At 32.2% G+C, this 16,388-nt stretch overlaps 1 protein-coding gene across 1 annotated transcript in view; it reads right to left on the reverse strand.

The window, feature by feature from the left end:
- LOC103574554 (tyrosine-protein kinase Dnt) overlaps nucleotides 1-6,064 on the reverse strand; it is a 29,083-nt gene extending 23,019 nt beyond the window's left edge. The window contains exons 1-2 of the mRNA XM_008554024.2: nucleotides 5,831-6,064; nucleotides 5,231-5,658 (exon numbers count right to left, since the gene is read on the reverse strand). Coding sequence (XP_008552246.1) covers nucleotides 5,231-5,339 — 109 coding nt within the window. The 5' untranslated portion in view covers nucleotides 5,340-5,658; nucleotides 5,831-6,064. The remainder of the gene's footprint in view (nucleotides 1-5,230; nucleotides 5,659-5,830) is intronic.
- Between the last annotated feature and the right edge of the window lie 10,324 nt (nucleotides 6,065-16,388).

Consider the following 16,388-nt stretch of genomic DNA (forward strand, 5'->3'; position numbering starts at 1 on the left):
GAAAATTGAGTAAGAGGTTTAACGTGATTTGAAAAAAAGCTGCTGAGTTGTAATAATAATTATAATAATAAAAAAAAATGATAGTTAAATTCAATAGTTATCTTATCTACAGTGGTGTTGAGTATACGTGTCTCGAAGTGCTTATACGAGAGTCCTTAGAGATAAAAGTGTGTTCCAAAAAAAAAGAATATTATTGGGAATAAAAAAAAAAAGATGAGACGGCCTGTCTCGACAACGTTCCTAATGGACGTGACTTCTCATTCTTTAAAATTGATTTTACGCTCTCTTCAACTTATAATTCACATGAATTATCCCTCGTTAGGTAGCGCATTTAGATATTTCAACATTACTAAATTTATAGTTTTATCATCCGCTGCTGCTACTCATTTCAAAGAGTTAATTTACATCACTGTATACACACTATTATTCAGAACAACTCTTTTACCTTTCTTATTCTCTTCATCGAAATAACAATTATATTTATTATTATTATTATTCAGGTAGCCAGCGTTTTGAAAACTATGTTTATTTTAAAATTTACCCAGCATATAAATTAGATATTCTTCCTCAACTTTCTGACAACTAGTATCATCAACATTAAACTCTGGAGATACTGTGCGTGAGGTAACTGTCTGAAGTCTATACTGGCAAGTTTAAGTTTTATTAGCCCGTCCTATAGATACTATCCTATCCCATCCCATCCTTACCCGACATAACTTGCCGTATAAAAAGTACGTGCATCGCATGGAAATTACATAAATTTTTTATTTACTTTGTCACTGGAATTTTTACGATGCCCAGTAACTCCGAAAAAAAAAAATAAGGAAGAAAAAAAACTACTGGAACTATGAAGTTTTAACTTTTCTCAAGAAAAAATAATTATCAATCTTGGGACTGAACAACGATCCATCAATATAGTAATCTATCATCTGAGAATATTTATGTGGATACATATACATGTATGTATCTACTGGTACTGCTCCGAGAATTTTACAGAGATGATCGAGTCACACCAGGAGATCTGTAGACTAGTATACACTTAAACTTATGGATGAATAAATAATGTAAATTTACTGAAGGACGACAATGGACTGCCAATCGTTTCATTTGTATGATGTTTTGCTCTCGCCCTTGGAGCTCCATTTATAATAATAATAGTATGAGTAATATTTAATACAATATTATATGTATGTAACATGAAACTGAAAGTCGTGTAACATAAGAAAGAACAGATTCTTTTTTATAGCAGATCGATTTCTCGACTTGATTGCCCGTAGATGAAGAAACACTTGGAAACCCTACCGGTAGTTAGTAGTGGTAGTAAAGAACCGCGAAATTTTATACTGCGTTTATTTTTCGCGTCCACCAACGAATAAGATCCGGTAAGGTTTGTATGTATGTATATATATGCTGTGTATTATATTGGTCCATATGGTTCACGGAGCCTGGAGAATTCTATCGTTACGACCGATCTACAGTTTCCTTGTATTGGAACCGTAGCTTGGTCAAGATTCTTACATGATTTTCATCTCTCTTTATTTTACATTGTAGTATGCGGTATAAGACCGAGACAAAAGCAAAGGCAAGGCAGGTATGGCAAAGAAACACGACAAAATAAAACTTAGCGAGCAGCGATGCGAAGCCCGATGAGACTCCAGAACTCCGTTCACTCGAAGGCGTCGAGTGGAATATAGGATGTGTGTACCGAAATAAAAGGTACGAGTAGAGAAAGAGAGGAAAGAATAAAAGAGGAACGCACACGATTATTCGGTGTCTAAACAAACTAGAAAGCCGGTCCTGGCGGGGCCCGCGGCACCCAGAGACGCTTAACAAGGACCTCGTTATCATATTTTATTACCGGGTCTCCTACAGCTAAGCCAAGAACAGTTCAAACCCTCACTCTATAATACATACACACATCTACATATGTATATAGTCAACTAGAATACAAGTAATTTTCTATCGTGTGCTCAAAGAATCTAATTGATTTATCCTAATCCACATTATTGTTAACAAAAATTAACGCTGTTTGTCTTCGATTGGAATTACGGGTAGGTTCAAATATTTGCTGGTTTATTAGATACTTTTTTTGGGAAGGGGGAGGAGTAGGGGGAGGGAGAGCTCGTTTCAATTATCTACTATCGCCGTCTACACGTCGTTATGTACATTGAGCACGGTTAAATACAAATACAGACGTAAAGTAAAGGCAGTAAGTAATGTGTACATGTATATGCATGTAGATATAGGCAGTACAGGATACAAATGTAAGAGATGATATTCACGTGCATAAACACTCGTACATACGTAGGTGGTGGCGAGGCAGGCCGCGAGAACTCGAGAGTAATGGGTCGTAAATTTTTTGAACCAGCATCAGGCGAGCCTTCTTAGTAGTGTTCTGTAGTTATGTGTAGTGAGAATATAAGTGAGAGAAAGAAACGACCAACGCGGTTCCTGACCTGGTCTGCATCAACCGCGAGCTCGCGAACCATGCACGCGGTCCTGTTCTTGTACAGTCAGTCTAGTTAGTTGTTTTATATTTCTATGTATACATATATATTATATATATGAAGTAGGTATTGAAATTGATGTTCGTAACACTGTACCAGTCGGGCAATTTTAGATGAAAATAACAGATCCAGATACTCTGTACTGTGTAAATCGTGAATAAGCTTTTACAATCAATCCTAAATAAACAGTTTATAAAGCTAAATATTTTATTTTTATTTATTTTTACAAGTCTACTGTAGATTTAATTTATTTATTTATTTAAAGGTGAATTTAACTTTACTCAGGATTATTGCATAGTGCAATTTTAAAAATGAAATTTTAGGTACAAAGATTATGAAGGACCGGAAAATGGAGTGAGAAAATAATAAATAAAAAATAATATCTTTTATTCTGTCAAATGCTCGTCATACTGGAATTCCATGAAGCGTGTGTTATACAAGGCTCGCTTGGCTTGCCAGCTATTTCTATTAATATTTCCGTGAAATTCGCGAGCGAACGAACCGAGAAACGGAAGAGAGGGCTGGGCAGGAGGAAAAAGTAGAGACGCGGATATATGCTGGTGGATATAGAGAAGTTGAGGCGACACATGGAATACACATAATAGCAAACCACATATATATATATGTATATGTATACATACACAAATGTCTGTATTATTGCGTTTGCCAGTGAGTGTACACGTGCTTTAAACACGTATGTCATGTGTGCATGCGACGAATAAAATACATATATAGAGATGAAAGCGCTACCGAGTTAACGTAGATGGTAAAATAGTGGAACAAGAGTATATATATATGGCATATAGATAAATGAATATGAGTATGTGTGCGTGGGTATTGCGGGCCACCGGGAGGGTGTGAGGGTAAAAACCACGGGCTAATTCGAGTGTTCAAGTGTCGTTGCGCGCAATTGCAGGCCAGCGAGCCGGACATTTTTCGCGGTCCAACGAGCCGCTAACAAATTATTTCCAGTCGCGAAAGTCAACCAGTTTAAAATGATGAACAAACGTCGACAGGTTTCGCGTGTGTATGGATGTATTATGTGTGTTGTGCTGTGATGTGGTATCACATATGATGCATTTTCACGCTACCTCCTGCCATCACACACGCCCATTTATCGACTTTCAATCTGATATATCCAATAATCAATTTCTCAATTTATGTTTATTCCAGTCTCCATCCTATCATTTTCATTAAATATATACTACATTTTATATATTGTGGTTTTATATTTACATTTAACACTTTCTGTATGATTATATCGTTTTTTTTTCAATACCAGCGTTCATTAATTTTCAAATTATTGAAAGCTAGATCTGATTATCTTCAATAATTTCATAGATTATTATTATTATAGATATGATTAAATATTTTTTAAGGTGAATGAAATTTAATGATAGTAACCGTAAGTAAAATCCTTGAATCTTCTAAACTTTTCTCGAAAGTCAATAGAGATAAATATGTGATATATTATTTAAAATGTAAACTGAAACTATGACCCATAAGCCTGTTTATTTTTCCTAATCTTGACCAAAATAAATTCATGAGTAACAAAAAACGGAAACTTCTCAAATTCCTGTTTCCCACAATCTTTCAATCTCCATAAAAAAAAAAATATTTTTATCAGGTTTGAGATATCGAGGTCCATTTTTTAAATTTTTCGAGCCTGAATACATTTCATAATTTAGTTTCTAATACCAAGAAAACCTTAAGGTGATCATAGAAACTGATAAATTTTAATTTTGCATATTTTTAAATCTAAACCCACCGTATTTCAGTCTCTGAGAATTGAAATTTAAAATTCACAGATATAAATTATCTACTACTGACTACTAAATGAATTATTTTAATAGACGAAAATAAGTTCGTCCTAAAAATTATTTAAATCGTCCCTTTAAGTACTTAAATTTACATTTGTAATTACGTGTAACGTGTAAATTAAACTCTAGGTGCATCTACTCGCGTGTTATGAATAAAAACACTCGATTAATTACAATGTTGAGCGCACAAATAAATTAAAAATTAGTGTGATGCTGGTTAGCCGCGGTCTAATAAGTTTTGGATTTTTTTTAAGAGCGCCAAATTAAAAAAAATATATATTTCGGAAAATTGCACTTATAGCTTTTTTAGTTTCCTACATGTGCATATTTTTAGTTTATTTTTTTTTTTTTTAATTAAACTGTCAAAACTTAAAAAAAATCCGCAAATGGTTATGAGTGTGAATGTAGCTGACAATTGTAAATTTAAAACTTTTGAAAGAAGTGAATAAAATGTAAATCATATAAAATAAAAAAAATGGGCATTTATAGAATTTGAAAATCAGTAAGTGCATTTTTTAAAATTTTCATATTTTCAACTATTTAATTCATCTATTTGTAATTTAAAATTTGTCTCATGTCTGCTACATTCACACTCATTAATTCTCTGTTGTCTGCTAGCTTGAGGATCATAAATTAGTATGTATACAAAGAAAGTATCAGCCGTAATCTAAAAACACGTAGTTGCGATTAAAATTAATCCATCGACAGATAAATATTATCCGGATAACGGGCAATCAGCTTACACTCTATTAAAAAAAAAACAATAATAAAAAATTGCAGCGAACCGTTATATCACGAGTTCAATTACAATCTCCTTTTCATAGCTCATAAATTTATAAAGTTATTTAGAAGTAACAATAATAAATGATGTAGTTGTAACAGATAAACAAAAATAAAACTCACCCATTAATTTTCTAACTTCAGCCTGACTGAGAAAGAGATTGAAGTGCCCGTGTCCTGGCCTCACCACGATAAACAACATCGCTAATCTTGCCAACAGCATCAGCAACATGATTATGATGAGGTTGCTTACAACTTTCTTCCTTTCCTCAATTCAACTCGACTCAGCTCGCTCTTAAAAACCACGTGTTCGGTTAAACCCGCGTTGGAGCGACCGAGTCCGCGAATTGTAACCAGACGAAGACGCAAATTATTTAGCGCCCGCGCACACGTACCTCTATTTTGCTGCTTTTTAAATTTGAATAAATATCATACACTTTTATTGAAATCTACTACACTCGATTACTGTCTTTTGTTCTCTTGTTAAGTCACCTCATTTTTGAAAATATTTTTATTTCTTCACTTTCTTGTCTCTCCCTCTCTCTCTTTCTCTATTTTTTTAAACAAACACTTGTATTAATTTTTTATATATGTTACAGGTATTTATATATATATTTTTACATGGAAGAAGTTTTTGAGACTCAATACAAGATGAGTTTAAAACGAAACAAGGTAAGAGGAAACACTAACTGTACACAGTAACATATAATATAAAATACATACGGAATTTTGACAGCTTGTTTGGAGTAACACGTGCTAGTTTTTCGGTTTCACTTAAAATATTTTTTAAATAAAATATTTATTATTGTTATTAAGGTATTATTTATTATTATTTATGTAGTTGATATATTTAAAAATGTACAGGTTATAAATTGAATAATATTTCAGTGAGTTAACTAGGGACTGGAGTGTGTTGCCGCGTGAAAGCCACAACCAGTTCTGCTACAGCCGCCATCGGTCGTCCAGGGTCGACGCAGTTGCTTGGACTACCGAGGGTCTACGACCATGGCCGGAACTTCCCGAACTCTTACGGTTTTATTTACTATAGTGCCTTTAGTGCCGGTATAGTAAGATAGTAGAGAGTAGACTAGTAGTAAGGGACAAGGGTATGTATGGGTTTCAAATGCACACGGTTGAATTCTATGGGGTTGGTTGAGTGTGTGCGTAAGAATGAGGGAGAGGGAGAGAGGGCTTGTAGAATGAGAAGAAAGACAAGAATTCACGGATACGAGGATCGAGAATGAGTCGAGTTGAGAATAAGAGAACGCAGTGCCATCGAGAATTTCAGAGGGAGACTCCCAACTGTGATCGATGATCTTGGGATGAAAAAAAAAAAAACATATTTTTTTGGAGTCTTCACTCAAATGTTTTTCATTTTTTTACATTGGATTGAGCTATCCATCAATTATTTTTACTTTTTTATTGATCATAACTTTTTTTTTTTATCAGAAAAAAATGATGATTATGAAGCTAACAGACAATTCACAATTTTCTGATTTTTTTTCCAATGAATCGATTACAAAAAAAAAAAAACTAAAAAAATGCACTTGTAAAAAATTTAAAAAACTATAGGTGCAATTTTTGTAATTTTTTTTTTTTATAATTTATCGTTTAAAAAAACATCAAAAAATTATTAGATCTCGGCTGATTTCAGTATCATAAAAAAATGAGTAAGTGCAGCAGAGATGAAGAAATTTTAGAATAAATTAATTAATTAAAATAATGTAATTGAAAAAAATTAGCATACTGACTTGGGAATTATTTAAATATGCATTTTAAAACTTTTATTCTACTTAAATTTAATATATGTTAATTCCAAAACTAAAAAAATTGCCAATGGTCAGTTACATTCATATTAAAAAAAAAATTGGAGTATGCAGATTTATTTATTTATAAAAAAAATTATGTTTGCTGTGGGTTTCGACCAAAATGGAGAGCAATTTTCTCGTAACATAATCTTGTTCGCAGAAATTAGTTCTGCTTGAAGAAAGTTTCCAGAGTAACAGGTAGTTCGTTTGGCTTTAGCTATTGTACATCTTTAAAACCATCCTCATTTTACTCGATCTTAGCTTTCCAGTTTTTTTGCTCTCAAGCACTTTTAGCATCTTTTACGTTTTTTTTTTTTTTTTTTTTTTTAAGTAGAGTAGTATTTCTTTCAGCTTCTACTTGTCTACTTACTTTTCTCAACATTTTTCGTCCACTTTACTGCTGAGATAATTCAAAGAATAACTTCCGAATAATTAAAGAAGTGTATATTTTTCACTTAACTCTTTAAAAATGTATATTATTATAATTTGACTTTCGAAGTAAAAATTTAAAAATTACACCGGTCGAAAATTTTTTCTATTATAAAAAAAGTTATTCCGATAAATATAAAATCAATTCATACGACAGGTGTTACATAGGAATATCTTTAGTCACTTGTGAGTAAAAGCATCAGCACTCAAGAGTAAGTGAAAAAATTTCCCATATAATGTATTATCGATTTTTTCGAGACCCATCAAGCTCCCAACAAACTCAATATAACATCACACAGTGTCGATCAAATTTCATCATTTCTCGTCCTTCCTCTCTTTATCTCTCTCTTGCTTTTACTCATCGTCGATACCACACACTCAATAGACATGCACTAAAATTTATCTATATATATATATATATATATATATACACCCAATATCGAAATATTGACAGATTGGTTGCGTAAAAATTCTATCATGAGAATCACAAGATTGACTAGACAGATAAGATGTCTGACCCCGAAAACTATCAACGGATTTTACACCAAAATTTAGTCATCAGAAAATCCTTCACCGAAATAATAAAAAAAAATTTTCAATCCTCACTCAATATATCGAAAAAAAAAACTCATATGTGGAAGTAATAAAAAAAAAAAAAAAAATAATAAATAAATGAATAAAAAAATAATTCAACTCGTAAGCTTACAATGGCAGGAGCACGAGGGTGTAACGCCTACGTCGTTTCGCTGAAATCTCGTTTCTTTTAAACCGGACGTGTCTGATTACCGAACACCGTCATTACTTCAGGCAACTGCAGAATGCAGTATGAGCGCAAGAGACAGACTGAAAATATTTTTCATACATCTTTAAAGTGAGAAATGAGTATGCGTACATACATACAGATGTATAAAATAAAAAATACTAAATATAAGTAAAAAAAAAAAGAAGGGAACGAAGAGCGAAAATAAAAAATAAACAAACGGTAAAAAAGCGGAACGAGTGTACTCACTTGAAACTTGTTTTGCAAATTTACAGCTGATTGAAAAGTCCATAAAAAAAATAAATAAATAAATAATAATGAAACGACGTGATTACTTTTTTTTATGAAATTCGTCGTCTATATATACGAGAGTTAATCGCTTACAGATCGATTTTTTATTCTTCCTCACTCTGCTCGTGATTCCGCGATTTATGGAGTGTATACGTTTTCTCTTTCAATTCTCACTTGTATTGCCTCGAGTGTACTGAGCATTAAGTACAGGTATAGACTCTATACTACGAAACATCGCATGCATGAGAATTTAATTCATCAGCATCTCATTTACTGCAGCATTTACTGTCGGACTCGATTACGATCGTTATTATCCAGGGATCATATTGGATGTTTTATTTAATGACTAGCTTTACTTTCTGAGCTTAGTATTATAGACCTTCTGTATGTATTTATACATATATATATATATATACCCATACATATACGTAGTTTGTGTGTGATGTGATGAGATGAGCTTGAGCAGAGAGTGAACTAAAGGTTTTCGATTTAGATGAAAGGCTTTTAGTTTTTATTTACCGATCACTAATGTACACAGATCAATCTCTGTGCGAGTAAATAAATATAAAAGCTTTTGCATTTTTTTTTTATTTGTAAATATATATATTTATATAAAATTAAAATGTATTTGCTGATTTTTTTTATAACTGGAAGCTGAAGTTTTATAATCTAGAACAAATAAGTATTTAATATGAACGGTTATGTCTGCTCTGGAACGTTTATGACAGTACATATATAATATATGAAAAACATAAGTATATAAAGAATTATATTGTGTACATGTAGTGTATTATATATACATATATGAGAATGCGTCTCTTTGTCGGATCTAATCTGGACAAACAGTCGTATATCAGTACTGCGCGTTTATTCGCGACTAGCTGACACGTCTGTACTTTCTCCGCTTTGTGTATACTATATTATATATATTATTATATATTAAACATGTTGTGTTGTTTGAGCTAATACTGTATGTACCGTGGAAGCAGTAGCTCTTGACTCGACTTTAAAAGATCATACGAAGTAATCCTTTAAATCTTTATACTTAATTTTTATTTTATAATTTGCGAGATTTATTTTGTTTTAGTAGTAATCTTCTTAGAATACTCATACATTTTTAATAAATTATTCATACTATTCACGGATTTTTTTGACGTCAATTCACAAGTTTCATCTTCTGTTCTTTCAATCATAATTATAAACAAATAGTTTTAATTAAACATAAATAAATATTTTGTTTATTGAGTAAATCGTTGTCGAGTTTTATGTAAATAAAAATTTAATTACAGATCCGAATTTAGAATTTGTGTAATTAATTCCTAGAAGTTTACTTCAATTAAACTTCAAAAGATGTTTTTATTTACAAGTTAACTTAATGATGATTTAATTTCTTTAAAAATCTCAATAATTAATATGAGTATTTAGTTAAAAAAAAAAGTGTCTTGACTGGTAATTTAGAAAAAAATATTAAAGTCACTGACGTATAAATTTTGTAAATAATTTTTCTTAATAAAATTCTTTTGACAATTTACTGACGCAAATTTCACTTTGAAAAATGCGCTTTCAACTTTGAAAGGGCCCATGATATTTGCAAAGCATGCTTTGGCTTAAAAAACACAAAGTAAAACTCACATATATATTTGCTCTACATACTTTACGTATATATTTTTTATTTTCGCAAGTTTCAGTAGGAATGAAAAATAAAAATAGTACTATATATGTATGCAATATAAATAAGGATATGAAGTAAAGCGAGTAACGAGAGCTGGTTTACATATGACGTAGTTGTGTATTCTTAATCAAGTGGGGATATTGTTTGACCTGGAAAATACGAGTATCTCAAAGAAACCGGCGCTCAGCTTTCGGAGTCATTCTTTACACGATCGTGCGGCCTCCAATTAATGGTTGTGCCGCACGCCGTCTCATCTCCCCCGCCAGTTCAAAAGAAACCGCCACCTCAAAAATGTATTAATGCTACTGTGTCGTCTTTTGCTCGTTTGCTACTTCTTTTACGCAGAACATTTAAATCTAACATTCCATTTAACATACAACCCCATCAGCAACACCTTCATTATTTTTTTTATACAGCCCCATCATATGAAATAAAATAATTTAGGTATTAGTTTACATATTTGTGATTAGAATTTAAATTAATGTAAAATAAAAATTCGTATTCGAATGAGTTGAATAGTTTTTTAAAGGGTTAATTTAAATTTAAATTCTTATTGTAAAAGTGGTATCCGTTGAATATTCAAATTTATAAACGAGTTTATTATTGAATTGTTTAGTTTTTTAAAAGAAAATAAAAAGGTTTAGTATTTATTCAAAAAGTTTCTGTTTATTTGACTTTTGAATTTAAATCAAAAACACCTAAAGTTTATTTAATTACTACTCGTCTGTGTAGATTTTTCTCTTAAACAAAGTTTATGTCGAGTTGGCAAAAGACAAGTTTTTTAGCAGTAAGGGCGTGAGAGAGTGCCAGAGTACTCTAACCTTCAGTCTCATCTCGTCTAGAATTGTCGACGTATACACGAGAGTGCAAACTAAAAACTCAAACTCAACGAAATTCTTAATATAAAAGAAGAACAAGAAATTGCCTCAGAAAATTTTAACTCACGCGTTAAATTTTTATTCCCATCTTGAGCGTTTTCATTCTGTGTACTTTGGCTGATCTTGAACCTGCCTCGAGACTGTCGAAAGGTGTCTGGATATGCACGAGATTTTTATGTGACAAGGGGGATTATACGCTGATAAAATGACGCAGAGGACATCTTATATAATGAGTTAAAGAGACTATAAAGGACTAAGAACTGAAGGGTGTAAAAGTTGGATTAAAGTAAAGAGAGAAGCATAAAAACTCTATTGAAGGACATATATATGTATATATAAGAGCTGACTGTACTTGGGCTAACAAGACTCTGGGACTCACGGGCTATTATCATAATTGTGGGCTGTAGGCAACGGCTGTACCCACAAACCAGAATACTTCTTCTCATCATCAACCTTTTATATATACATATATATATATATATATATAGCTTACTCATATCTTTTTACTTTAAAAAAGAATCTTATTCCTTTATGTCGTCATTTATCTTTTTTCATCTCCTTTACTTGCACACCTAATTCTATGACTCTTCGCGACTGTGTTCTCACTCCAACAAACTGTTGTTATACTCTTCTGTATTTCATTTTTTTTTCTGTACATTACATTAGTTCTCCGTCTTGTGTCTTGTTTCGCATGATGTGATGTCTACCTCAGTTTTTTTATATGGGGGTGTGTGGATGTTCTAAATGTATGTGTGTATTTGCGTGAATGTTTGTCGCGCGTTCGAATGTATGTTATATGGTGTGTATAGTATACTTATATAAAATATATTTGTATGAAACATGGCATGGAGTATAAAGTATGAAGTATGTATGTATACTTGTACGCTAGTTTTCGCCTTGTTGAGAGAGACCAGTTGTGAACAATGCACGTGCAGTTGCATCCTTACGCCTTGCTGGCAACCGGTAGTACACGCGTATGCTTTATAACGGGTCACGTCGTCGTCACTCGGCAGACGTGCTCGCTTTTGACGATTGATGATGACCTTTTTGCTTGGATTAGTTTTTTTTTTTTTCGTCTTTGTTGCTTCTGTTGTTATTATTATTCTAGTTTGCACTGTGTGCCATTTTTGTAGTTTCTGGTTCGATGGGTTTTTACATCGCGGTATTATATTGAATGTATGGTATAGATGGTTCTACAGAAATGGATTGCTTTGAACTCTTAGAACAAAGGAAATATTTTTATTTTTTAAATATTTGTTTTTTAAAGGTGTGAAACTATCAACATCCTTGCAGACGTATTTACTTTTATTTCTTTTTTAATCTTTGGGATATTAAAAAAAAATAATAAATGTCTATATTTTTTATTTTAAATTAATCTACTGGCAAAAGTAAAAAGTCATATTTAGTAAGTCTATTTTTGAGTATTAATAAATCTGGGATAAATTAAAAAAAAAAAATTTGATCGTTTTTGCTAATAAAAGTAATTTTAAAAAAAAGTGTAAATTCAGCATCTCATATTTTTTCTTTCTGTTTCCACAGGAGATAGAATTTAAAATTAAAATTTTTCAATTTTATTCCTCAGTCTTTTTAATGTGACAATTTTTAATCAACTCTGACCCTCATGCCTAAATAAGAATGCATGCAAATAAAACAATTTAAACTTTTTTTATTTTATTTCCGACAGTAATGATATTAAATAAATCCATTAAATGTTAAAAAATAAAACATCAAACAATTATCATCACGCAAATCACTGTACAAAATGTCCTCTAATATAATCTTGTTTAATTTATTTGCGCTGTGTATGCACAAGAGTAATTGACAAGTATTAAAAAAACCAAAAAAAGCTGAAAAAAAAAAGAGAAACATAAAAAAAGATATGAACTGGTGAACCGCAGAGATGCACGTTTTTGCATGGGTCTCGTCGAATATTTGAGCCTGCGTTTCACTTTACTCTTTTTATCACTCTTTCCCTGTTCCAGTCGTTATGTTGCACTCTAGTTTCTCTGTCCATTGAGCGAACCACTCCCCTCAAGGTCGGTGATTAAGTTCAAACGTAGTTGGGTTGCATCTCAACAGAGTAGAGAGACCACCCTGAACGAAATCACGCTCGTCGCGCTTACACGCTCCCATCTCTCAGTCTCTCACCCTTCACTTCTCATCCTCTACCCATTTATACATATGTACACACATGTACATGTACACATACTTTACATTTACTCTCTTATTATTTTTAATCCACTGCTCTACTATATCGTCTCTCTTCACGACTAGTTAATTTTGTAACGAGTCACGTTGATGCCGCATCAGCTACCGACTTTTATACGCACATATGAACACATGTTCACTTAAAATCTCACACGGACTAGCAATTTAGCTTTTCAGTAGTTCATTCAGATTATTTCCCCCTATTTTAGCCCTTATTTTTTTTCACTCAACATTTTTCAGTCTTATTTATTTTTTCTTTCATTGATTCTATGAACGAGAAGGGTTCTGAGGACTTGCATTTCAAGTTTCACGCCTTGTGACTTGTCTACTTTATTTTAGCACACGTGTCTTCATACAATTACCGAGACCTCCCTCTGATACCTTTTTGTTTGTCGAATTTAATTTAGCTATTTAGTTGATTAAAATTTTAATCGGTAAATATATAGTATTAAAAATACTCGAAACTCCTATTTCGAACTAAAAAAAATTTTAATTACAAAAAAATCCAATACAACTGGCGTAAAAAAAAAAATGATGATAAACCAAAACAAATCAAAATCTCCAATTATTTTTATTCCGTTGATTACACTACTCCCTACGCAGTATTATTTCTCTCTAATCAACTAACTTTATTTTATTTTTTTTTAATCCAATAAGAAAAAAAAATCTCATTTACAAACAAACAATTTAGCGTATACATTACGATTAAATAACAAGGTCTGGTAATTATTGTGTGCAGCAGATTTAATGTGGTGCCGGTCCGAACTGATGCCAGAATATTCCACATAATCATATTTGAGTACTTATTTTTTTTTTTTTTCCATATGATACCTTTTGGGTCTTGAAGAAAATGAGGATAAGAATAAGAATGAGAATGAGAACGAGAACGAGAAATAATTCTCGTTTGCGACTCGAATTTAAAATTGTTGATCTATCCCAGAGGCATATTTCCAAGCATGTAAAGTCCGCGTATGTGTACATAATGCTACCATACTCATATCAACACTCGAGTAAATGACGAGTAAATAAATGCATATGTACATATATAGAGAGTGTACACACGCAGTACAGTAGGTCCGTTACATCATTATCCTACAGGTTTAAAAGTATACACATACATATATCTATATACAATGCAATACCTGCAAGCAAAGTATGGTTACGTTCTTAACTTGAATCATAATTCCACGTCCTTCGCCTTCAACTCAAACTCTTTTGCAAATCTTCGTAATTCTTATCTGGTTATTTTGTTAACCTTTATTTTTATTTTTATCCATAATACCTCCAGCGAGACATGCCATGGGCGTGTATGTTTGTTTAGCCTGATCTTACCCTGTTATTATGGACCTCGTCCGGTTCTCCCCGCGCCTCTACTCGCCAGATCGAAAAGACTCTTCGTATTATATCGTCAAGTGAGTGTAGAAGCGTGAGGAGAACAACTTAGGCCCGATACGATGTACCATGAGCTGACCAAACTCTTCTCTTCTGCTCGCTTACTGCGGGTTAGACCTGGCAACACCAGATGAGAGTATAGACGTTTATGTTAAACCTGATACACCTGATGGTTTAAGAGCTGGTGCATGCTGCCAGTATTCTGTGCACACAGGACACGTAAAATCTACCTCGTTTACAAAAAGTTAAATGTGATAAAAATAAAAAAATAAAAATTCGTTTACACGAGATGGGGTTTCGGATGCTGGATATAGACAAAAGATGAGAGCAGAGATTTTTTAGTGTGTGGTAGCGGAACGCGTCACGCGGCGACTAGTTTTTTTAAATACTTTTTTTAAAAAGACAAGATTACGATTAAGATTCCACACACGATTTATTGACGTGTCGGCAAAATAAGACGTTTTCTGTCTTTGTGAATAATTGTCAAATTCACTTAAATTAATATTCAAAATTAAATATTTATTTTTATAAATATATTTTTAAATGTCTTTTAGTATCACTGAATTATCTGCTCCGATCTTAAATTTTTTCTATAAATCGTTATTTAAAAATTTATATTTATATTCTGAATAAATTATTTTTAATGCCTATAGTATTTCACAAATAATGAGATTTTATGGCGAAAAAAAATTTTTATTATCACCAATAAATATAATCATTTAGATGATCGATATTATAATTATTTATAAAAATAGTTTACACAGTTTATTTATTATTTTCCGGTCTTTATTTAAATTACACAACAATATTCTCTCATCAGAGGTGTATTATATATATAATAATAGTACGTTTATATACAATATATATATAGCACCCCAAACAAATGGACCGGTTAAAATCAATGGAATGGAATAAATATAAATAAATAAAAACAAGAATAGACCCAGCAGAAAAAGTCTATATATAATCATAAATATATAACATTGACAGTAAGTGACAAAAAATTTATCGCTTTTTTCCACACTAAGAATTCTTTATTTTTTGTTCCTTTATTTATTTTATTTTATTTTTTTTATCCATTCAGAATGTGCAGGAAGAGGGGAAACCGGTAGTGGATCGTCCCGTCGTCTCACGGATCCTCTTTATCGGTTGACAATGCTCTACTGATGACACAACTGTGCATCGTGTATTATATGAGCCTGTATGAGCTTCACTTAATTGTATGTCGCGTGTATACATCTATTACAACCCGTGGCTGTACCGATACGATTCAATAGGGTGTCTGTTTACACGATATGCGAGGACGACACGCGACGAGAACGGGCGTTTCGCACGAGGTATAAAGTACTCTATATCCCGTTATATTAACCATTCCTTTATTTGTTCAATTTAACCGGTATTGTCAGTTATATTTACACTTGTCTCCATTACTCTTCTTTTCCCGCCCTTCTTTCTCTTTGATAAATTTTTTAACAACCCTTGCGGCGGTTTCGTGTCAAAAACTTGCCAGATACGAGGGTGGTATAAGATATTATGTTTTTTATTATTTAATTAATTCTTTACCGCAATCACTTCACTTGTATATAAAGTCTATAATGTAATCCATGAATCCGCTGGGGATTATTTATGTGACAATACACTTAAATATTATCCCACGATCTTTTATGGATTTTAGTTTGCATTGTGCGAACTGGACTTTTATCATTCGACCCCGTTTTTTAATAAATCGCATGCGATAATTAACTGATTTATTTAGGCGCAAGTCGAAAGGGGAAATTACATGACGGGGATTGTCAATGATCAGTTATCTACTGGGATTTTGGTGGAAATTTGTTTATTTTTA

The sequence above is a fragment of the Microplitis demolitor genome, chromosome 3, assembly GCF_026212275.2.
Source record: "Microplitis demolitor isolate Queensland-Clemson2020A chromosome 3, iyMicDemo2.1a, whole genome shotgun sequence".
Classification (NCBI taxonomy): Eukaryota; Metazoa; Arthropoda; class Insecta; order Hymenoptera; family Braconidae; genus Microplitis; species Microplitis demolitor.